Below are 21,824 nucleotides of genomic sequence, written 5' to 3'. Positions count from 1 at the left end.
TATAATAGTGCCAGCCTCAGAGAGCTACAGTAAGGATTCAATGTCTTAATATAGGATAGGCTCACAGGAGTGTTTGGTGCATGACAGTAAATGTGTGGCAGTTATTACTATATTTTCCCTGGTGTCTGTGTCAAGGATAGAGTGGGAGGAGACTGGAGGCAGGCGGCCCTGCAGTCATCCAAGAAGAGCAAGGTCTGAACTAAGGCTGTGGGGATGGAGAAAATGAAAGCATGGAAGCCACACTGGAAGGCAGAGTGGATAGGAACAGGTGATGGCTAGACAAGTGGGAGAGGGAGGGAGGAGCCAAATATGACCTGGGTTCCTAACAGAGGAAGCTGAGTGTGTAGGAAAGCGAGCAGAGAAGTGGCGGTGTAGGGAAGCTCCGAGTTTGGATCCAGGCCTGATGTCGGGTGACTGGGACATCCACATAGAGAAGTCACTATCAACGATTGTGTCAGGCATAATCAAGGATTTCATGTGAGTGAAAAGCAGACACTTCCATCTTACATTCACCATCTCTAGTCTACACGTATTCAGTGGTCTCATGATGCACCTGAGAAAAACCAAGAGCAGGATCCCAGCCTGAGAGTGAGGCCTGAAACAGCATCTGCCTGAAGGTCCCTCTCCCCCATGCTGCCCAAGGTTTCCAGTGAGCTCTGTGTTAATAAAGAAAGTCAAATGAGTATATGCATCCTACAAATAGACCAAAACAGTTGGTCCAGTCTGTCCATCCAGTGCAGGCCTTCTGCTGGAAACATCGTATTTCCAAAAAGATGGTATTTTCATTAGTTATTTGCCTACCAATTCTCTTTAGAACTAATAAAAACAAACAAATCATTAAAATAAGAACAAAAACTAATGAGGCCACACACTGGGCATGGAAAGGAGAGTGAGCACTTTGGAGTTAGCAGGCTGGGTTTCATCTCCCGACTCCTCACACTTATTAAGCTGTGGAGCTGAGCACACACTTCACCTTTCCTGTGCCTGTCCTCATCTAAAACTCAGGGCTAATAAGTATATTACCTGTCTGTGGGGTTGTGAAGGTTAAATGATATCCCAAAGCCAACTCAATAAATGTTAGTTCCTCCAACAATCACAGGGACTAATTAAACCAATCAGAATATAAAGTTATTTAATATCTTATTAGTTTCCAATGATAGGATTATAAATTATTATACTCCAAATTACTCAACAATATAGTCTGTGAACTTCATGTTCTCTATATACACACTGAGTCTTCGGGAACCTGGGAAGAGTCATTCTTTGATAGCAATCCACATCAGATGGGGAGGGTCTCCTTGCCCTTCTGGGCTCCATAAATTCCAGGTTCATTTTTAAAAATCATATATACATCTCCCAATATTCTAGAACAGGAAGAGTTTCGAGGGTGATACACTAGTCAAAAGAGGTGCTCAGGCTCACCTGGATAAGGTACGGTGATCTCTGCCTGTGGGCATGCGACAGTTAAAGGAAGCCTGCAAAGACCTGACGGGCTTGACAGAAGGGCGACAGAAACAATAAAACAGCAACATTCTTTAATGTCAAAAATCCCTTTTTATTTCAATAACACAGAACTCTTCTAAGAAAGGAATTTCATAGATCCAGATTTATGTCTCGTTTGGGAACTACCTCCTGATTAAGGTGAGCCTGAGCAATTTTCAAGGGCATTGTTACCCCTTGCGGGTCTGCGGTGGGTCCAGCCCAGGATCTTCAGAGGGACAGAGGCCAGCATTCCTTGAGGATACAGCAGTGTGTGGCTACCACCTGCAGTGACTACACAGAACTGGTGGGCTTGAGGATATCTCTCCTTTGGTGTACGAAGGGCCAAGAGAAATGCCAGACACAGGTGGGACCTCACAGGAGCTACAAGTGCTGGGCCAACTAGATGGTCTGCTCAGAGGAGTCCTCTTCCAAGCCCTAAAGGTAGCAGGTCCAGTGAGGCCTCCAACTGTCTTCATAGAGTTGAAGTCTTGAAAGATAAAGGCCTGGGAGCTGCGAAGGTTTGTCCTTTATGCTAATTAAGTCACATTCACATGCCTGAAACCCAGAGTTCTCTGCAAAGGACTCCTTGGGTAGATAGGAACCCAAGTAGATCTAAACTTGAGCTCTTCTTCTCCACAGGGTTAACCAACCTTTCACATTTGAGTACAAGGGCTCTGATCAGGCAGTCCTGGGTTCAAATCCCAGTTCTATTATTTTCTCGTTGTGATTTTTTTAATATTATTACCTGATGTTGGTCGAACCTATTTCCTCATCTTTAAAATCAGAACAATGACTAAGTTGTTGCGAGGACTGAAGGAGATTATTCATGTAAATCACATCAGTTATTATTACAGGGGAAGCAGACACGTATCCTTCACAAAAAAATACGCACTCTTCCTAAATTCACATTTTAGAAAGCTTTTCTCATGCTATGAGAAAGCACTGTTGGGGCCAGGGGTGTGGGGAGGAGGAGCAAGAAGGCTTCTCTTGAAAGAGGCACAGCCGGAGATTAAACAGAGGGTACAGCCCCCTCCTCACACCCAGCAACCCCAAGGTCCCACTCCACGTGGGAGCCATCTTCACCTGGGGACTCTCACAGGCCAGATTCTCATCTCCTCGCTGCAGTCTCTAAGGCTCCTGGCCTGAATTTCACTAATTTACCATGTGATTCCTTTCTACCAAAGCACATTTTTTTTTTTCTTTTCTGTGACCCGAGGCATTAACAAGCAGCTACCACCTCCCACAGCCCATGCTGGGGCCCCAACTCCAGTTCCAGCTGCTTGGGTTAATTCCCTGGGACAGTTCAGTTTACGGTGGTCATTGGCAGGCTCTGAACACAGAACCCCCAAAAGGTCGCTCATATGCAATGGAAGTGGAAACTGCCCCCCTGGGCCCATGGTCTCCCTATGTTTCCTTTTTCCTTTTTTGTCTGGAGGAGCCAGGAGTGGGCAGACTGCCAGCTCTGAGGTCTGGGTGACTCATTTCCTCCCCGAATCAAGAGCTCTGTGTTGGTGAGGGTGGGGTGCTGTGAGCATGAGGCCCCAGGAGAGGGAGTTGAACCTCCTGGAAGCAAAGCATATCAAGGGAAGCTGCCCCCAGAGCAATGAAATAAAATTAAACAAACATTTATTGAACACTCAACATAGAAGTTTTTCTTTGAAGACAAAAAGAGCAACAATGAAGGAAAGGATAGCCATTTTGCCATTTTATCCATTTATTATATACAATATTAAGGCACAAGTTTAAGCAGCAAAGAATAGGAAAATCTTTGGCTGACCAACAACATCAATATTTGCTGTGGGGGCACGCTGTGGGACTCCCCACTCTGTACACAGATCCATCTGGCTGTACAGCTCTGTACACACCAGCGACACGAAGATACCAAAAAAAGTGACACCCAGATCCCGGTGTCCCCTGGAAAGAATACGGCAAACAGACACCAGGCACCAGGCACAGCGATGCACACACAGTGGGTGGAAGCAGCTGACAGACCCTCGGGCTTCTTAGTTGAGATTGGGTGCATGCGCTTGCCCTCCAGCCACAGAATTTTACACGGATTCTCTAAATGCCTCTGTGAGGAGGCTCCAGGGTCCTTCCTCAAAGGAAAAGAAAACACCCTGATTCAAATAAAACTACTGTGGACAAATTTGCTTACACTCTTCTTTGTAATAAATACTTACAGGTGTCTTATCTGGGAACAGAATCCTGGGCAAAAACACATGTAAACGCATGGCTGGACATCAAAACTTCGGGAACTGATACAAGGAGATGCTGCGTAGTTACTTCATTACAAAGAGAAGAGTATTTTAATTCTGTGAAGGAGCAGTTTCCTGACAAAGAAACACCTCAGCCGCTGCATAACATGACAATAACATGCACTAGAGTATAACAACACGGCTTTATAGAATACCTGCTGGGTGTTTGTACTAATGAATATACACTTACATCTGTAGCGTATGCAGAGATGTGAATACAACCGAGGAGCTTGGCAAGACAGCTGATCTGTAAAAGTGAACCCACTAGGGGTTACGTGTACTGATCAGTACCATCCTCCTCTGAAGTGGTCATTCAGTGAGGCCCTCTGAGTCTGAAGGCTCGTTGTGAGACACATTTTGGGGACCTTTTTTTAGAAGCTAAAATGGTACGACTTACCGTGATCACCCATCGTTTTTCATCTGACTGAGCTATGAATGACTTTGGATCATTTTCAAAACTTAAATCCATCCTCAAAGGATGAAGACTTCTCATCTCTAAGGTTAATCAAAGGAGCGTGCCAGGCCCAGAGGCCACTCTCGTAGCGGTGTTCCCGGAGTGTTTCTACTTGGGTAGCCCTGCAGTAATCAAAGTACCTGCTCCCAAGAGGACACCTTTTAAGGACTGTGGGGTGAGATGAAATACTTGGGTCTTCTGGGTGTTCAGAAAAGAAACTAGATACACAACCTTATGATCATATCTCATATGTATGCACTTACATATATGCATTTCCATATACCATTAAAATTACTAAATGAGAAAAGGGTGTGCTACTTAAAAGGCAGGAAAAAAAAAAAAAAAAACTGCTCATTAGTTCCAGAAGAAATCTATTTATGGAAATGCTAACCTTTACATGCTCCCAGCTGACCTGGTTTTGGTAACTTCTTAACTGTTCAGCCCACCTCCCCAAAAGCCATGCATCAGAGGCAACCCAGTAAATAATCCTCACATCAAATGAACACCTCTTAAACACACTCATTAGCAAGGAAAAAAAGAAAACCAAGAGTTACTAAGCATATACCGCGGCTGCCTCAGGTTTTGGGGGATGTAGAAGTTAACTGTGGGTGGGATACTCTCTGGCCACATCCATCAAGCCTTTGCTGTTTAAGAACATTTGTGGGATCCCTCTTACTAGCGCCACAATACTCCTTTGCCCTAAGAGGAGTGCGAGACTAGAGTACACACAGAAACACATTCCACAGAGGCGCTGGCAAGTGCAAAGGCTGTGTAAGACTTCGGTTTTAGAAAACACATCCTGGCTGAGCACAGCTCCCACAGTATAAACGTGAGCTCTGAGCCTCGGGGCCTTTTAACCCCCAGTGTACTCTTCACTCCCTCCTGGAACCGTAGCCTCACCAGACATCTGGGCTCACATCTGTCTCTGGAAGTCAGAAGGCAGCCCTGGGGAGGGAGAACAAGTAATTCCATCACGAAGTCAGCATAAATGTGCCTCAGCTACAGCATCTGAGGATACAGGTGGCTGAGGGCAAACCAGGTGAGAACCAATAGGAGTTCTGTGCAGGGACGTTCTGAGAGCCTCTCCCAGAGCAACCAAACCAAAAAAACCAAAGCCAGTGCCACTGAGTCGATTCCGACTCATAGCGACCCTACAGCAACCCTACAGCGACCCTATAGGGCAGAGAAGAACTGCCCCACAGAGGTTCCAAGGAGCGCCTGGCGGATTCAAACTGCCAACCCTTTGGCTAGCAGCCGCAGCACTTAACCACTACGCCACCAGGGTTTCCGAGGGACAGAACCACTGAATTCTCTACTCCAAGTTCAGAAGTCATTTGGAGCAAACGCCTCCATATCCGGTCAAAGCTGAGCCTTGTGCAGTTCAAATTCAAACGTGAGCTTCCCAGAGCAACCCCTGAACTAAACGGGAAGTGTTCCACCAGCCCTGCCCTCCCAGCCTAAGCCTGGAGGGACACGCAGCCCCGCCCTGCACGCCTGGCTAGAACGCTCACTCAACATTCGCATTGGCTACCAACCTCTGGGAAACAACTGCTGAGAAGAGAATGTGGTCAAGTTCTGCTCTCTGAAAGTTTTGGAAAATAATATGTGTTCCCTGTTAGTTCAGCTTATGGACCTGCAGACAGTAAAAGTTCTTAAGTACAAGACCATCTGCTTAGCTAAAAGATCTGGGGTCAGAGGCTTGCATCCAACATCTCATATTCCATATAATACTTCTGGCAGCAGGCAGAAACATCCAGACAACACATTCAAGGATGAAGCAGAATTACTTTGGCAAATCTTCACACAAAACCAAAGCCTTTGCCCTTCACCCTGACACAGGATCTTCAAGTTCCATAATCACACACCACTGGGAAGTTTTGAAGAAGTCCAGATCTCCAGACAACATGGAAGTTTTTTTTTAGATGTCTTTTGTAGCCCTGCTTAGGACGGAACATGAAGCTTTCCATCCACCCCTGATGTTTATGAGACAACCCTATACGTTCTGGGCTCTATCCTCTATTTGTTAGCCTGACAAGTGATAGCCGTGTGCACGTTTGTGTGTGTGTGTGTGTGTGTATGCACGAGTGTACATAACAGGACAGGGACGAGCGCTTATTATTCCCATGTTAGAGGCAGTGCAGCCTTGTGGTTAAGGCACAGCTCCTCTTCCAAATTTTTGGTTCAACTTCTAGCTCCTGGCTCTGAGGACTTAACTTCCCTGAGCCCCAGTTTCCTCATCTATGAAATAAGAAAAAGAAACTCTCTTGCCCCAAGGTGATTTGAAGGATTAATTAAAAGGTAGCTACTATAGTGCTTGTTTACAGCAAGCAGTAAGAAAAACACAGTTATTATTATTTTTCTGAAAGTCAAACGAGAAACTATATTATAAACTGTCCAGAACTCAGACTGGGTGGTCAGTCCACACAATCCCTTCTTCCTACATGTAAACAAAGCTTCAAGAAAGCTGTGACAATTAAGGGGTTGAGGGCCCTGGTTTAGGAGGTATCTCTCAAAACAGATGATATTCTAAAGCTAAGATCCCTTTTCTCAAGGAAGAGTCTCGGCAGGTCAGGGGGAGAAAACATAGACAAAGGTGCCAAGAAATGGCGGTTATGTTTCCATCTACACCCTGACAGTGAAAACATCCTGGCATGTCAGGGGCCCTGGGAGAGCAGGCCAGCCTTGTAACAGAGTATGCCAGTGAGTGCCCTGCAGCAGAGGCGGGCCCTGGGAGAAACTGGGCTGCAGCTCTCCTTTCACCCACTTCTAGGGGTGACAGCCCAGGTTTGGGCTGGGGTGGGCTGGCAGAGCTGATTTACAGATTAGTAAGTAAGTACAAGCAAGCCTGCGTATACCTAGCTTATTGGGTAATCCGTCCCTGCTCATCCCCAACATTAAGTAGATGTCAAAACGCCCTCAAGAGAGTTAGCTGCCATCCACTGAGCCTTGTCACCCATGAAACGTGGTGGGGAACAGACCGGGATGGGATCCCTCCGCTGCAGCCACTCCCGCATCCACAGTCAACTCCTGCCCCCACTCGTGAGGCCCCCTGTGCTGTTTTCTCACACCACCAGGCTTTGGGCGAGCTGCTCAGCCTCTTGGAGCTCTGCATGACATTTACTTTGACTCTCAACGTGAGACTCAAGGAGGCAACGTGCATGAAGCACCGAGCTCGGTGCCCACCACAAAGCATGTGCCGGGGGTCTTACTCTCTCATAGCGGATGGCTCAGGAGGCCCCTGGACCAAAGCCACTGATTTCTTCCTTCCCACGCTTCAGCCTACAATTCTCATCATCCTTCTGCCACCCCAGTTTTGGAAAGGCTGTAACTCCACCCAGGTTACACTCCAAAGGGAAGCTCTAAAACAACCTACCTGAGAAAAAATTCCCAGTAATGTTCCTGCTTCAGAGTTTCATTTAGGTGGGACCTGAAAAAGTCTCAGGGCTTTTTCCTCGTAAGCAAGCATGAGGAAGGGGACCTGCGAAAACACGAATCCAGCTGACCTGGAGACAGAAAGATCTTGGGACCCTGCAAGAGAGCCTCATGGCCTAGGGAGCTTCTGCATTTCTGATCCAGCACCTCCTGGATTTGTAAAGGAAGCCACTGTCCAAGGGTCATATGTGAAGCCCACAGCAAAGGACCAGGAGACCCACCACCTAACTCATGCCTGACTCTTTTTCCTGGTAGCTCTGTGGTACTTTGGACAAGTTGCTCCAAAACTGAACTCTTCTAAAATCCAACCACACTGTATATGTACCAGTCTGTTAGGTTACAGGGAAAGTTCAGAGCAGAGGATTGCTGATGTATTAACATGCCTGTCCTGACAGAAAGCAGCACGTTCATGCACAGCAACCAAGAATACTGGGGGGGGGGGGGGGCGGTGGAATCTGCTCGAGAACCAGAAACCCCAGAAAGTGTTCCGAGGGTGCCCTGTGAGACTCTGGACGCTGCCAAGGCAACTGCGTGTGAACTGTCATTTCCTGGAGCGCTGACCTTAAAGACTTACCCTAACAGAGCAAAGGGGTGGAAGTGATCAGACTCCTCGCAGGAGAGCTGATGTCAGAGAGCAAAAAGTGTGACATGACCCTAATGCAAGATGTCGCAGTGATCCACAGAGTCTCTCACCTCCTCAAAGCCCAACTAGTCCACAGTCAGAACAAGGTTGACGACTGCACCCGAACTACACGAAGGTGGAGGAAGCAGCCATGAAGCCAACGTATGGCTTCATCCTAAGGTCGCTATTAAACACGGCAGGAACAGGACACTTCAGATAATGCACTGATAGACCCCAGGCCTAAAGAACTTTGCCACGTCTTATTAAAAAGAGAAAAAGTAAAGGAAAAAATAGAAAATTAAAGAGAGTGAAGCAGAAACAGAGATGGATGAGAGAAGTCGGGGAGGATGAGCATGGAGATCCTAACACTCCTGCCCTGCTTAAAAAATACTGCTGAATCCAGCTAAGAAGCCCAATCATCTCCTGCAATCAAAGCCAAACATATAACTAGGTGAAGACCGCCTTTTAAAACCCTCATCACCTGCGGACGTTTCTTCTTACTGTCACACACACACTCTCTCCTGGACACCTGATGGTTGGCCCAGGTAATATTGCATTTTGCCAACACTGGCTCTAGAGATTTCTAGAAGGTTCTTCATAAAGAAAACATGCTAAAAGGCAAGGAGAATGGGGATATTCGAGGGAAGATCCATGCTCAGGTTTATGTGTTCACAACCGGAGAATGGGTATACACAGACCCCCCCATAAGAGATACGTTTTCTGTACAATGAAAAATTCCATTTCCTATTTCTTCTGAACTTTGTTTCCAAACCTACAAGTGTCCTCTCTCTTCCACCATGTACAAGAAAAATCCAGAGCACGTTCTTCTACCTTCGGTCATGTAGGTCTCCTGTTCTTGTGTTTTCTTGTTTTTAATTTTACATTTATAAAAAATGTTCTTATAATCCCATATCTTTTATCTGTTCAAATTATTCCTGATTTCCCACCTACAACCTTTGTGACCTTCCTTCTATTTGCCACTTTCCCTGTTTGTCAACGTTGCGTATGAAATTCAACAGGGAGGAAAGTGTTAGATGAGGACTTCCATCATCTCTCCATCAGGGAACTCAGGCTTGTGGAGCAAGCTGCTGACACGGCCTTTGTGGTCAAGTGCCTTCCCGTGGCCAGGAGAGTTCTCTGCCAAATAGAAGGGGACCATCAGAACAGCTCATTCCTTATGTGGCGCATGGGCTGCACAATCTCTCTCTAATGGAACCACTTCAGACCCCACCACTCATCCGGAAGGCTCCCTTCCCACAAGTGCACGCAGGTAAGGCCACACAGAATCAAGCCCATGGTGGAGAAGAACTGAGTGTTATAAAGGACATGCAGTGGCTGGCTCTGGAATTCAGAATCAAATAAAAAACCTTCATCCATCAGGAGGGTGGTGGAAAAGCATTTAGTGGGTGAAGGTGACACTGGGACTTTGTGGGGAGCACTTCACACCACACTCCCTCTACTCATCTGATCAAAACTGTCAGGTGTGCATTACCTGCCAGGTACTTTTTACGTGCTCCCTGCCTTAACATGGAAAAGTTATTGCAAGAACTTAATCTCTCCAAAATGACAACACAGTATTTACTTGTGTATCAAGACAGTGGAAACCCTGGTGACATAGTGGTTAAGTGCTATGGCTGCTAACCAAAAGGTCAGCAGTTTGAATCCACCAGGTGCTTGATTCAATGGCAATGGGTTTTTTTTTTTTTATTGTGAGGGTGAAAATAAAGAGCCACCTTGGAGAAAACAGTTAACTTGTGTACAAAACAGCCCCCATCTCTGCAAAAGAATTCCTGAAAAGCGCTCTCCCTATGACGTTGATTGGTCCGAACCCAAACTTACTCTTTCCCTGGAACTTCCGGACCCACCACAAAGCTCACTACTCCCAAGCTGTCTTCTGTTATTCACTCTACTAAAGCAACTCACCAGCACTGGCCCAAAGGCCATGCCAGAGGTTAAGCTACCCTGTAGTTAAATCTACCCCTTCTTCTCCTATCAGGATGTACCCCACTGAACCCTGAATCCTCAAAGGCATCGTCTATGTCTCTGGTGCCTCTGAGGTACCTGGGGCCTAACTGTTGTTAGGTGCTGTCCAGTTAATTCCAACTCATAGTGACCTCATGGGACAGAGCAGAACTGCGCCATTGGGCTTTTCTTGGCTGTATTCTTTACAGAAGCAGGTCACCAGGTCTTCCTCCCGCAGAACCACTAGGTGGGTTCAAACTGTCAATTTTCAGCTAGCAGTCAAGTGCTTAATTATTGGGCCACCAGGGCTCCTTCGGGTGTCCGATAGTAGCTCCCAAACATAGTAAAAAAAACTTTTTTTTCTTTTTTTCCAGGGAACCAATTTCCTAACATCCCTCAGAGGATCTATTTTTGCCCTTTCCGGGACAGGGTTAGTTATAAAGCATGCATTAAAAGGGTAGAAGCACTCCTAAGTTTTTCCATTTAGAATGAATACCTGTGTGTACAAAGCCTAAAAAAAAGTACATTAGGGTAACAAAAATCCTACTAAAAAACCCAGAAAGTGAGAGCTGATTGGTGCTCCTGCTCCTTCCCAGCTCAAGAGAAGACTCCCTCCCTCAGGCTGGAGAGTTCTATGGTTCCCCAGAGTACCTAAAAGAAGGAGGGAACCACATACCCGGCTTCTCTCCAGTCCCTTTGGCCGCTGGGTGTTTCAGGACGGGGCTGTTGGAGGGGGTCATGCCCAGCCTGCTGCGGGTGGAAAGGGAGGCCATGTTGGGCCAGAAGAGTTCAGCGCTCTTGTCTGTCTGGGTGCTGCTGTCCTTGCTGCCTGTCTTAGCATGGGCACTGCTGGCCGATGTGGCAGAAGCTGCAGGAGACAGTGCCGATGGGGGTGGGGCTGGCAGCATGGGGGCTGAGGCATGTTCGTGGTGCTCCTTCCCCAGCAGCAATCCTGAGGGTAGAAGAACAGCTTTTCAATACCGTCTTTTTTTTTAAACTAGTCTGAAGATCATTTCCTTCTTGCCTGAGGATTGCTTGATTCATTCACTAATTCATTCACCAAGCATTTCATAAGCATTTATTATGGGCCTGGTAAAATGCCAAGCACTGAGAGAATAAAAAAAGAAAGACCTAGCTTGGTGGTGTAGTAGTTAAGAGCTCAGCTGCTAACCAAAAGGTCAGCAGTTCGAGTCCACCAGCTGCTCCTTAGAAACCCTATGGGGCAGTTCTACTCTGTCCTATAGGGTTGTTTTGATGGCAATCGACTTGACAGAATCGACTGTATGGCAATGTTTTTTTTTAGTCCTCTCCTTATAAATCCCCTCCTTCCAAAATGTCTAACAAGCTCCCAGGTGACACTGCTGTGGCTGGTCCATTGACCACACTTTGAGTGGCAAGGGTCTTTGTGCTGGATGCATCACACACACCATCTCATTCTACATTTCACAACACTCCTGTGCAGTGCTGGCTTCCTCTGCCTTACAGATAAGGAACGGAAGCTCAGAGAAATGAACATCTCATAGCTAAATGTGGCAGAAATGGGACTCAAACTCATCTACGCCCTTTCCGTTTTGTCACCCTGCTTGTCAAAGCACCATTCTGATGACGATGTTCTTATGGGGAGTGTCAGGCTGAAGTAAATTACTAGCCAACATCTCACCTGAGGGGCCCTGAGAAATCAGGAAGGTAGACTGTTGCCCGTACCTCCTCCCAGAGTTCATCAGGAAGAGATGGTGATACCTTTCAAGAACTGTGCAGTGGCCCACAGATATGTGCTCCTCCCTTGCCACTCAGAAGGTCCCTGTTTTCATGACACACGGGCACTAATCAGTATAGGATTCTCCAAAGTAATGGGAAGAAACGACAGTGCAGGGACCCCAGCAACTCTTCCTGCAGCTCAGGATCCTGGGCTTCCAGGCCTTGTTTAGATGGGTTCAATACTGGGCCAGCCTGGCTGGGTGTCCAACTGGCTTCTCCCAGGGAGATTTCAATGAGACCTAACACATTTTCAGTCTCCTTAACCGCGCCATCTGAGCATCAGCTCCCAGGAGCCCTAATCAGGGTCTGGACGTGTCCTTAGGAGGGTCTTTGATGATCACATCTGCTGTCCACACACACATCCTCTTTGAAGTGCATTTCCTCTGAGGGAAATGACCCCATGGAGGGACTTCAAACAGAGGTTCTGGCTGGAGCCTTTGATCCCTCAACTCTGTTGGGTGCATACTTGAGGCTCTTATCAACCCTTTGGTGAGAAGCAGCCAGGCTCCTCTGGGGTCCTGTGCTGAGGAAAGCTGGCTCTTAGCTCCATAGAGAAACAAGACACACGCTGACCCAGGGATACGCATCAAAGGGCCAAACCTCTGGAGGTGCAAGAGTGCAGGGGTATGTGTCTGGGAATGTTTCCTGCACTTAGGGCTGGCTCTGCGGCTTCCTCTGAGACTCCTCCAGTTGGTCAACTAACCTCACCCTCACCCTGGGAAGCCCATTCATTGCTACGACCACACTTGCCCAGTTCTCTTCAAGATCTACAACAAGCACAAGCACCACCCACCCCTTACGTTTGAGAGTACTTTGTCCAAATGCTTTCTCCCATTAGCTCATTTTGCCCTCACTTCCACCCCATGGGGTAAAAGCAGGGGGTGGGGGGGGTGGGGGGTTCGCGGGGTGGGCAGACACCACCCTTCTTTTCTAGAGAAGGAAACAGAGGTGGAATAGTCATATAACCAGTCTGAGGCAGTCAAGTTCAGAGGCCTGATGTCTCTGGGCTTTTTCCATTTTATGTTGTAAAGGTGGCCTCAACTTTCAACAACAATGGATAGTAACTATGATATCAGTCAACCCAGGGCTGACAGCTATTCCGGTGGTGTAGCTTTTAGAATTTACATAGTGCTTCCACATGTCATTTAATACCCATAGCCGAAGTATGACTGATTATTCTCCCCATTTTACAGATAAGTAAACTGAGACTTAGAGATATTCAGTGACATTTCCGTGTCTTCTGGGCAGTGGAGGCAGGACACCACACGAACATGTGTTAGGACTCTTCCCGCCATATGAGGTTGCCTCTCAAATGTTTGTGTCTGAAGAGCTCTTGCTTTTCAGATCTGAGGCTGAAGGAGGCGTGAAGCTCACCTATGCTTCCCTTCCAGGTCTTCTCTTCCTTCTTCTCTTCGGCCAGCTGGCTACTGGTAAGAGAGGTCTGGCGGGAGTGTGTGCCAGTGGCCGCAGCAATGGATGGGACCGAGCGGGCAGGCCGCAGGCTGGAGGAGTCTGTCTTCCCAGCATCTTTACGGGATCGCTGCTGAAGGACCTTAATCATGGCATCCTTCTCTATGATTTTGGCATGGAGATTTTTAATACTGTAAAATAAAGTAGTTGGTTAAAAAAATTAATTTGGTTAGAAAAACTTGAAATACTTCTCTTAGGCTATGCAAGGGATTTTAATTATAATTCAGGGATGGAGGGTTAAATGAAGTATAAGTCTTTCAGAATTTAAAAATCTCCAAATTGTATAAGATGGCTCTGTCACGGTAGATCAGAAGGGTACCCTTCCTCTGGCACCTCAGGAGACTTAGGACTTTCTGCAGCCTGAGGGGGTACAGTTAGAATGACTGAGGCCACCTCCAGGGACCACACTTAGGGAGTCTAGCACTCCTGGGGAGAAGGAGATAGAGAAGCACATAAACACTGAAGCTTCAAATAGTGTGAGCTTTCAACTAAAGCCAATTTCTGAGGAAAAAAATAAAAGATGAACACGTTCCTGGGAAGAAGACAGGCTGACCCCCATCCCACCAATGATCCAAAAATAAGAACTAGAAAACATCTGGGTTCTTTTCACAACTCTGATAGTAACTCTCTCAGCCTATCAACCATTCAGCCCTGTTTTAACATTTAGAACATCTATAAAACGAGGGGGCTTAGGGCCCCAGGTTCCACAGATCCTGGCAGGCAGTCAAGGGGGTGGGGGCAGGATAATTTGTTATAGAAATCTTGTTTAACTCCTTCGAAGAACGCATTAGCTAATAAGTTCACTGTATGTTGAAAATACATCAATTCTAGCTCAAAAACTCTGAGCCTTTACAGTATGATTTGTCTCTCCTTTCCAGCTCCCTAGAAGTTTGTAGAAAGAGACACCCAGAAATGACACGGGCATCTACATTCTTCTGTTGTTAGACTCAGCCTACACTTTAAAAACGGCATCTGACATGAAATTATCCCAGAGAGACTTCAGGCACAGTCCTTCTGCTGAGAGGAGCCATTTGCTTAGGTCTGAGGCTCTCTCTTCTCTCCAGGGCAGAGCTGGGGGAGCAGATTCTTTGGAGCACTCATTCAGACAGGGCAGCAGAAACAGTCTTCTCTGGAAGGGGCTGGAATGTGAGAGTGCAAACGTGTGAGCTGGGGGCTCCATGTGGGTTTTGGAGTTAAGTGGCCGGAGGAGACCCGGTGACGCATCGCACACAGCTGTCCTTACGTGTACTCCATGTCCTGACACCGCCTGTTAGCCTGCACCACCTCCTCTTCCTCCTGCCAGATGCGGGCATCTAGCGAGCTCTCGCCGTAGCTGCCGTTCCGTGAGTGGTTGATGACCGTTGTGTCCCTGACAACACAGGACACACCGGGGTCACAGGAAAGCCTTCTTGCTTTGTTCAGCACAGAGTCAGGACAGGGGCTGGTGCTCACGCTGGAACAGAAACCTGCCCCTCCTTCCTACTGGCCAACAACAGCACTCCCCATCTCCACCTCCCCAGCCCGGTTACCCAGCTGTCAGACACCAGAGGCAGAGACCCGTGAAGGCTGTGCAGTGGGGTACTGTGGGAAGATGTACCACTTTCTTGTCCCTAAATCTCCACATGCCTGATATTCTCTTCTAAGCTTGCTGGAATTAGGATATCTCACTCACCTCGTTGCCATTGAGTCGATTTCGACTCATAGTGGCCCTACAGGACAGAGCAGAACTACCCCATAGACCTTCCAAGGAGCACCAGGTGGATTTGAACTGCTGACTTTTTGGTTTGTAGCACTTAACCACTATGCCACTAGGTTTCCAGATAGTATCTTAGGAAAACAAAATACAATTTAAAAATAAAAATTCCCTACCCCCTCTAATCACACTGTATATAGGTAGTCCCTGGCTTACAACTGGGTTATTGTCTGATGACTTCGTCGTTAAGACGGTTCTGATGTTAAGTCAGATACCTTTTTTTTTTAAGCTTTCACAGCCTGCTATATACACAGTGTTTTGAACAGTAAATCGTAACACTGAACACCTGCCAGTGAACATCTGAGAATGATACAGCAGCAAATTACGCCCTGCAACACTGTATGTAGTATATAAGATGTAGAACAAAAAGCCAAAAAAACATGGTTGTTAGGCGTGATTCATGGTAACTCGAATACGATGTATGTCGTGGACTACCTATATTAAGCTGACTGGCATGTTATGAATATAGAGATGCTACAACTTCAGCTTTAATCTACTCACATGTGGATTTTATTATTATTACTATTATCATATTTGTTGGTGTTTCTGTACTTCTTGTTGCTGCCGTGTGCCGCTCAGTAGATTTTGACTCAGTGACCCATGTGACGGAGTAGCATTGCCCCATAGGGTTTCCTAGGCTGTAGTCTTTATGGGAGCAGATCACCAGGTCTCTCCCCGACACAGCCGCTGACAGGCTTGAACCATCAATTAGCAGCCAAGCGCTTCACTGTTGTGCCGCCAGTGCTCTTTTCTATATTTGTACTCTTTCATACATACTTTCCTTTCCCTCTTTCCCAGAGTGAAAGTTTTATTTCTATTCATCACTATGTAGCAGCTACTTCAGTATTTTACAATAGAATGTGGGCTCAGTAAATATTTCAAACTGAGTATGATCCTCTTGGTCAGTGTGACTCCAGGCCAAGATCCTCCTTCATGCTTACATTCTACTTCACATTTTATCGTTAAGGGCTGCTGCTTAGAATTCGGGTCAGTTCAGGGTAGAAAGACTGAGAAGACGCTCTGTCCTTGAAAAGTTCAGGGGAGGTGGGTGGAGTGAGGGGAGGGGACAGACAGAGAGATGGAAAAGCAGTTTAGCTGGAAGCAGGTGTCTGGCTGAAAATAACTGGGCAAAAAGAACTATTCCTGTCACTGGTTTTGTCAACTTAATTGCTCCTAATTAACAATGATTAATAAAAATAAGATAATTGTGCCATCTGAGTGATACATCTTAGGCTAAAAGGCACAATACTGTCTCTAATTATGTGAATACTAAATTGATAGAAATGATTCGGCCAAACATTTCATATCTCTTAGCTTCACATCCCAGTGTTACAATCATATTTGAAGTCTTAATGTTCTTTTCTGGGAGCCACCCAAAACAGCAAAAAAGGGGCCCGTCTTTCATCCATTCAATGAGAGCTATCAATTAATGAGCATTTACTAGATGCCAGGGGCTGGGGAAAGCATACGGCACACAGCATCTCACAACAGCTTAGGAGTTAAGTATTCTTCTTCTCATTTTACAGAGGAAGAAACAGGGGTTAGGTGACTTTTCCACCAAGTTAGTGAATGGTGGAGATGGATTCAAACCCAGATATTTATGATTCCAAAGTACACGCATGTTCTTCACCATTAGTCTACACTCCAGGAGGCTTTTACGAAGGAGGCCTCAGCAAAGGTGCATGGAGATAAACAAACCCTTAAGAGTGCACATGTGAGAGTGCAGCTAAAGAAAGTAAAATTACAGCTGAAGATAATCATAAAGCCAAATAATGCAGAAACCAAATGAAATGCTTTAAATATGCTTACAAAATTATAAATTCAGTCTAAAAAACCCACTGCCATTGAGTCAATTCTGACTCATAGCCAACACTATAGGACATAGTAGAACTGCCCCACAGAGTTTCCAAGGAGTGCCTGGTAGATTTGAACTGCTGACCTTTTGGTTCGCAGCTGTCGCACTTAACCTCTACGCTACCAGGGTTTCCCAAATTCACTTTAAGGTACACAAAAATAATCAAAATAGGAATTAATGGCTAGAAGCACTCATTTTCAACCAATTTACTTCTGGAGAATTCACTTAGAGTCAGAGACAAATTAAAAAATTCATGTTTACACTGCCAGATAAGGAACAGCAGGCACAATTAGAGGAGAACAGTTTAGAAATGTAAACACACAAATCTGGAATAAAAAAAATTACATTCCTTTGAAATTTATAAAAAGTTGCAAAAATCTCCCTCGAATATAAAATAGCTTGAAACCTCTCACAATTTTGGTGCATGGCCCCAAAACACATAAAGATAGCAAAACCAATAGATGTACAAAAACTATTTGTTTAAAACTCATTGCTTATACGTGTGAAGCATGTGTCAGCTGATGAAAAGTCACAAAACTAATGGCTGGAAATGCTCGTTTTTACCAACTTATCTGCAGCCATTTAGCATTTAGATAAGAGCTCAGAACTTTGACCTTTTCCAAAAATTCTTTATTTTCCTGTTCTCTCCTTCTCTAGCTATGCTGAAATGATAGAGGTTTTCTTTATAAGAACATTAAGATTGGAGCTATAAAGCCTGACCTTCTCTGAACTTATTTTCCCCTGAGAATGTGGGAAGGGGTGGTCTGTAATGGGGAGTACTTTTCCATAGAATTATTCAATGCCCAATAAATATGTGTGGAAGCAAGGAAGAGGGGAAGGGGAAGATGGCAGAAAGAGACTCCATGACTCACTCCATCCATCCACCCACCCACCCACCCAGGACTCCAAATAGGACAGGGCAGGAAAACAACAAAAGGAGCCCTGGTGGCACAACACTCGACTGCTAACCAAAAGGCTATTGGTTTGAAGCCCCCAGCCGCTCCGCAGGAGAAAGACCTGGTGATCTGCTCCCATAAAGATCACAACGTTGAAAACCCTGCGGGGGCAGTTCTAATCTGTCACATAGGGTCACTATGAGTCAGAATCAACTGGATGGCACCTGAGAACAACAGGTTTGGATAAATCCTATAGAACTCTTGTTCTCTGGCGGAGGGAGAAATATTTCCCTTGCATGAAGGGTAATAAATAAGGCCGGGCCTAGAACAGTGTGAGTGTGTGACTGGGGTCTGTCTGATCCTACTCACTCTCCAGCTAGCCTCCGACCCATCACAGGGGACTAATACTTCAGACCTGTCCACTCCCTCACTTCTGATTTTACATTCCAGTCCCATTCATCCCCTCGGGGCCCCAGATACCAAACAGACATCTAATCTGATAAATCAACAGGAGCTAAGACGAAGATGACAAATAAAGGCCCCTGTGTCATCCTTCCAAGGTAACAAACTGAACCTGCTACTGGGGCTTTAGCATTCTCAGCCAGAGCAATGTGGCTGGGTTCCCTGCTCTTAACCAGTCACGATTCATAATTTCCATTTCACACATGAGGTAGCTGATACTCAGGAAGCCTTGTTCAGGATCACACCCTCCTCATCAGTGACAGAGGGAGACGCTTTGACGACTGGAGGGGTCCTGTCTCCCCATCCAGGTCTTTCCAGGGCAGCATGGCAGCCTGTATTAGACCAGATCTGGCAGAGAAGACCACCTTCACCTGTAACTTTATGACAGTCTGCTCTTGTCGTCAGACTAGAGAGGTGATTCAGTTATTGCCTTAGAAAATTAACATAAGAATATTTTCAATTCTGTAAAAATTAACAAGTATTTCAAAGGGCATCACTGTTCTCACCCACACGCTGCAGGGATTGAACCAGAACCTGCAGCTTCTTCCAGTTTTCAGACCACGACTCTGGAGCTTTGCCACACAACATATGTCTAAATGTCTATTCCAACTCCCAAAGTCTCTCTCAGATGGAATAGTGTGGGTTGTTTTCCCTCACAGCTTAGATACATGTAAACACAACACTTAAGCTCTAGAAAAAAGACTCCAAAACGCTCATTTTCCACACGAGTCTGCAGGTCTTCCTATTGGCAAGTGTGCCGTGATGCCCAGTGAGGCTTCTATGCCCACGCTGCTTTCTTTCCAGATCCTGGAAGCAACAACTGGGCACATTGCTAGGGATTCTTCTCCACTTGCATATGACAGCCCACATACAGCTTATAAAGTATCCTCCCATCCCAACAGACCTTCCTGTATTCATTAAGGAAGAAACACGTCCCAAGGAGATGGGGGTTCTGGCTATATAACCAGTTTGCATCCTTAGTTTTTCACTTGTCTTGCCTGGTTCAGGTCCTACCATCCCAAATGATCTAAAAATAGACCTTATTAAGAAGTCCAATTTTGGTGAATTCCAAACAACCCTGATTTAAACACCCAATATAACTTATGGACAGAAAGCACACTGGGTGGGGAGCAGAAAGGGGCTTGACTGGTCCAAGGCACAGCCACTCAAATACGTTCAGCAATAATGCCTGCACATGAGATCCAGCCATCAGGGGAAATAACCTTGGTCGCTCAGACCACAGTATAATTTAACAGATACTTGGTGTCTTCTGTGAATTGCTGGACATTTTGAGCTAATTTTTAAAGAAAGAATAAGGCTGTGCTCTTACAAAAAGGAAAGAAAGCAACGGAGGTAATAACCAACAGCAGCAGCAAATGTTTTCAAACTAAGAGAACACAGGCTTCACAGTCAGACAGGTCTCAGTTTGACGTGCGGCTCCACACTTGCTACCACTGTGATTTAGAATAAACTGCTGAGCCTCTATAAGCCTTGTTTGCTTCATCTGGAAAAGGCCTGCTGTTCCGAGGATTAAATACACTTCTTGTTTGGTCTGTGATACATACCCAATGTTAAAAAAAAAAAAAAAAAAAACTTACAAAATATACTTTCACAACATTATTCTTAATGACTCCACAGTCGTTACCATATGTGGCTGTACCTTAAATCATCTAATGAGTCCCCTGTGGTTGGATCCCAGGCTGTTTTGTTTTAAAGGTACAGTCATGTTTCACTTAACATCCATGATACCAAACCAACCCCAGTGCCGTCGAGTCGATTCTGACTCATAGCGACCCTATAGGACAAAGTAGAACTGCCCCATAGTTTCTTTCCAAGGAGCCCCTGGTGGATTTGAACTTCCGACTCTTTGGTTAGCAGCCGTAGCACTTAACCACTACTCCACCAGGGTTTCCAACATCCATGATAGATCTGTGAAATAGGACATGCCATGGATTGAACTGTGTTCCCCCAAAATATCTGTCAACTTGGCCAGCCATGATTCCCAGTATTGTGTGATTATCCACCATTCTGTCATCTGATGTGATTTTCCTATGTGTTGTAAATCGTACCTCTATGATGTTAATGAGGCAGGATTAGAGGCAGTTATATTAATGAGGCAGGACTCAATCTACGAGATTAGGTTGTGTCTTAAGCCAATCTCTTTTGACATATGAAAGACAGAAGCAAACAGAGAGACATGGGGACCTCATACCACCAAGAAAGGAGCACTGGGAGCACAGCGCATCCTTTGGACCTGGGGTACCTGCTCTGAGAAGCTCCTAGTCCAGGGGAAGATCAGTGAAAGGATCTTTCTCCAGAATCGACAGAGAGAGAAAGCCCTCCCGTGGAGCCCTCACCCTGAATTTGGATTTCTAGCCTCCTAGGCTGTGAGAGAATACATTTCTCTTTGTAAAGCCATCCAGTTGTGGTATTTCTATTATGGCAGCACTAGATGACTAGGACAGGACATTATGTGATTTGGACATTGTACAAACACTATGGAAACCCTGGTGGCATAGTGGTTAAGTGCTATGGCTGCTAACCAAAGCGTCGGCAGTTCGAATCCGCCAGGGGCTCCTTGGAAACTCTATGGGGCAGTTCTACTCTGTCCTATAGGGTCGCTATGAGTTGGAATCGACTCGACAGCACTGGGTGGGTTACAAACACTACATTATGGATGAAAGTCATCTCGGGCATTTGCTTCCAGAATAAGGAAGTTTCGTCCATGTTAAACATTTGCTGGGGCAAATAACCTCCCTCTACAATTAGCTTATGCTTGGTAAAGTAGAGGGTCAGTGAAAAAGAGGAAGACCCTCAAGGAGATGGACTGACACAGTGGCTGCAACAATGGGCTCAAAGTAGCATGACTGTGAAGATGGTGCTGGACTAGGCAGTGTTTCTTTCTAGTGTACACTGGGTCGCTATGAGTTGGAACGGATTCAACTACACTTAACGACAACGACAAGGGTTCAACAAATTCTTCCGTTGCCTCCACATCAGCACTCAGACTCACCACTCACTTGCACACTATGCAGCAAAAAATGTTGTTGGAAGTGCTTGAACCACCCAGAGCTAGCACTAAACTCAGTGTCGTAGTCTCGTCCTGCTTTTTCTTTATGCATCTTGAACCTTAGCCGTGATTGTCAATGTGCTGAAAAGGATTCACTTTTGCATCTCGTCCTCGATCCACATCATTAGCAGTTTCTCAATATCTGATATAGGCCCCTTTCACATTTTTGTTAGCCTTGTAAGCTTTCAGTGGAGCTGATCCTTTAACAGCTTAGAGAATTTTTTCTTTGAGGATCGTCATGATTGTTGAGTGTGACATGCCTAAATCAGATACATCCCATCCGATAGGGATTTCGGAACTCTATTATAACCTTATGGGACCATGGATGTATTTGCAGTTGAATGTTGCCTGAA

The 21,824-nt window shown here is 45.8% G+C and overlaps 1 protein-coding gene across 4 annotated transcripts in view; it reads right to left on the bottom strand.

Annotated features, from left to right (window-relative positions):
• Window positions 1–1,227: 1,227 nt before the first annotated feature.
• Window positions 1,228–21,824, bottom strand: part of AMOTL1 (angiomotin like 1) — a 157,727-nt gene continuing 137,130 nt past the window's right edge. For 2 of the 4 annotated variants that reach the window (XM_023554729.2, XM_023554728.2), the window contains 4 exons: window positions 14,679–14,804; window positions 13,340–13,566; window positions 10,884–11,159; window positions 1,228–9,382 (listed from right to left, as the gene is read on the bottom strand). In XM_023554729.2, the coding sequence (XP_023410497.2) occupies window positions 9,276–9,382; window positions 10,884–11,159; window positions 13,340–13,566; window positions 14,679–14,804 (736 nt within the window). In that variant the 3' untranslated portion in view covers window positions 1,228–9,275. The remainder of the gene's footprint in view (window positions 9,383–10,883; window positions 11,160–13,339; window positions 13,567–14,678; window positions 14,805–21,824) is intronic. The other 2 variants (XM_023554727.2, XM_010595397.3) reach the window with 2 other exon arrangements.

The sequence above is a fragment of the Loxodonta africana genome, chromosome 7 (assembly GCF_030014295.1).
Source record: "Loxodonta africana isolate mLoxAfr1 chromosome 7, mLoxAfr1.hap2, whole genome shotgun sequence".
NCBI classification, from domain to species: Eukaryota; Metazoa; Chordata; class Mammalia; order Proboscidea; family Elephantidae; genus Loxodonta; species Loxodonta africana.
Note: the sequence above shows the minus strand (reverse complement) of the source record. Positions and strands in the feature narration are given on the sequence as shown.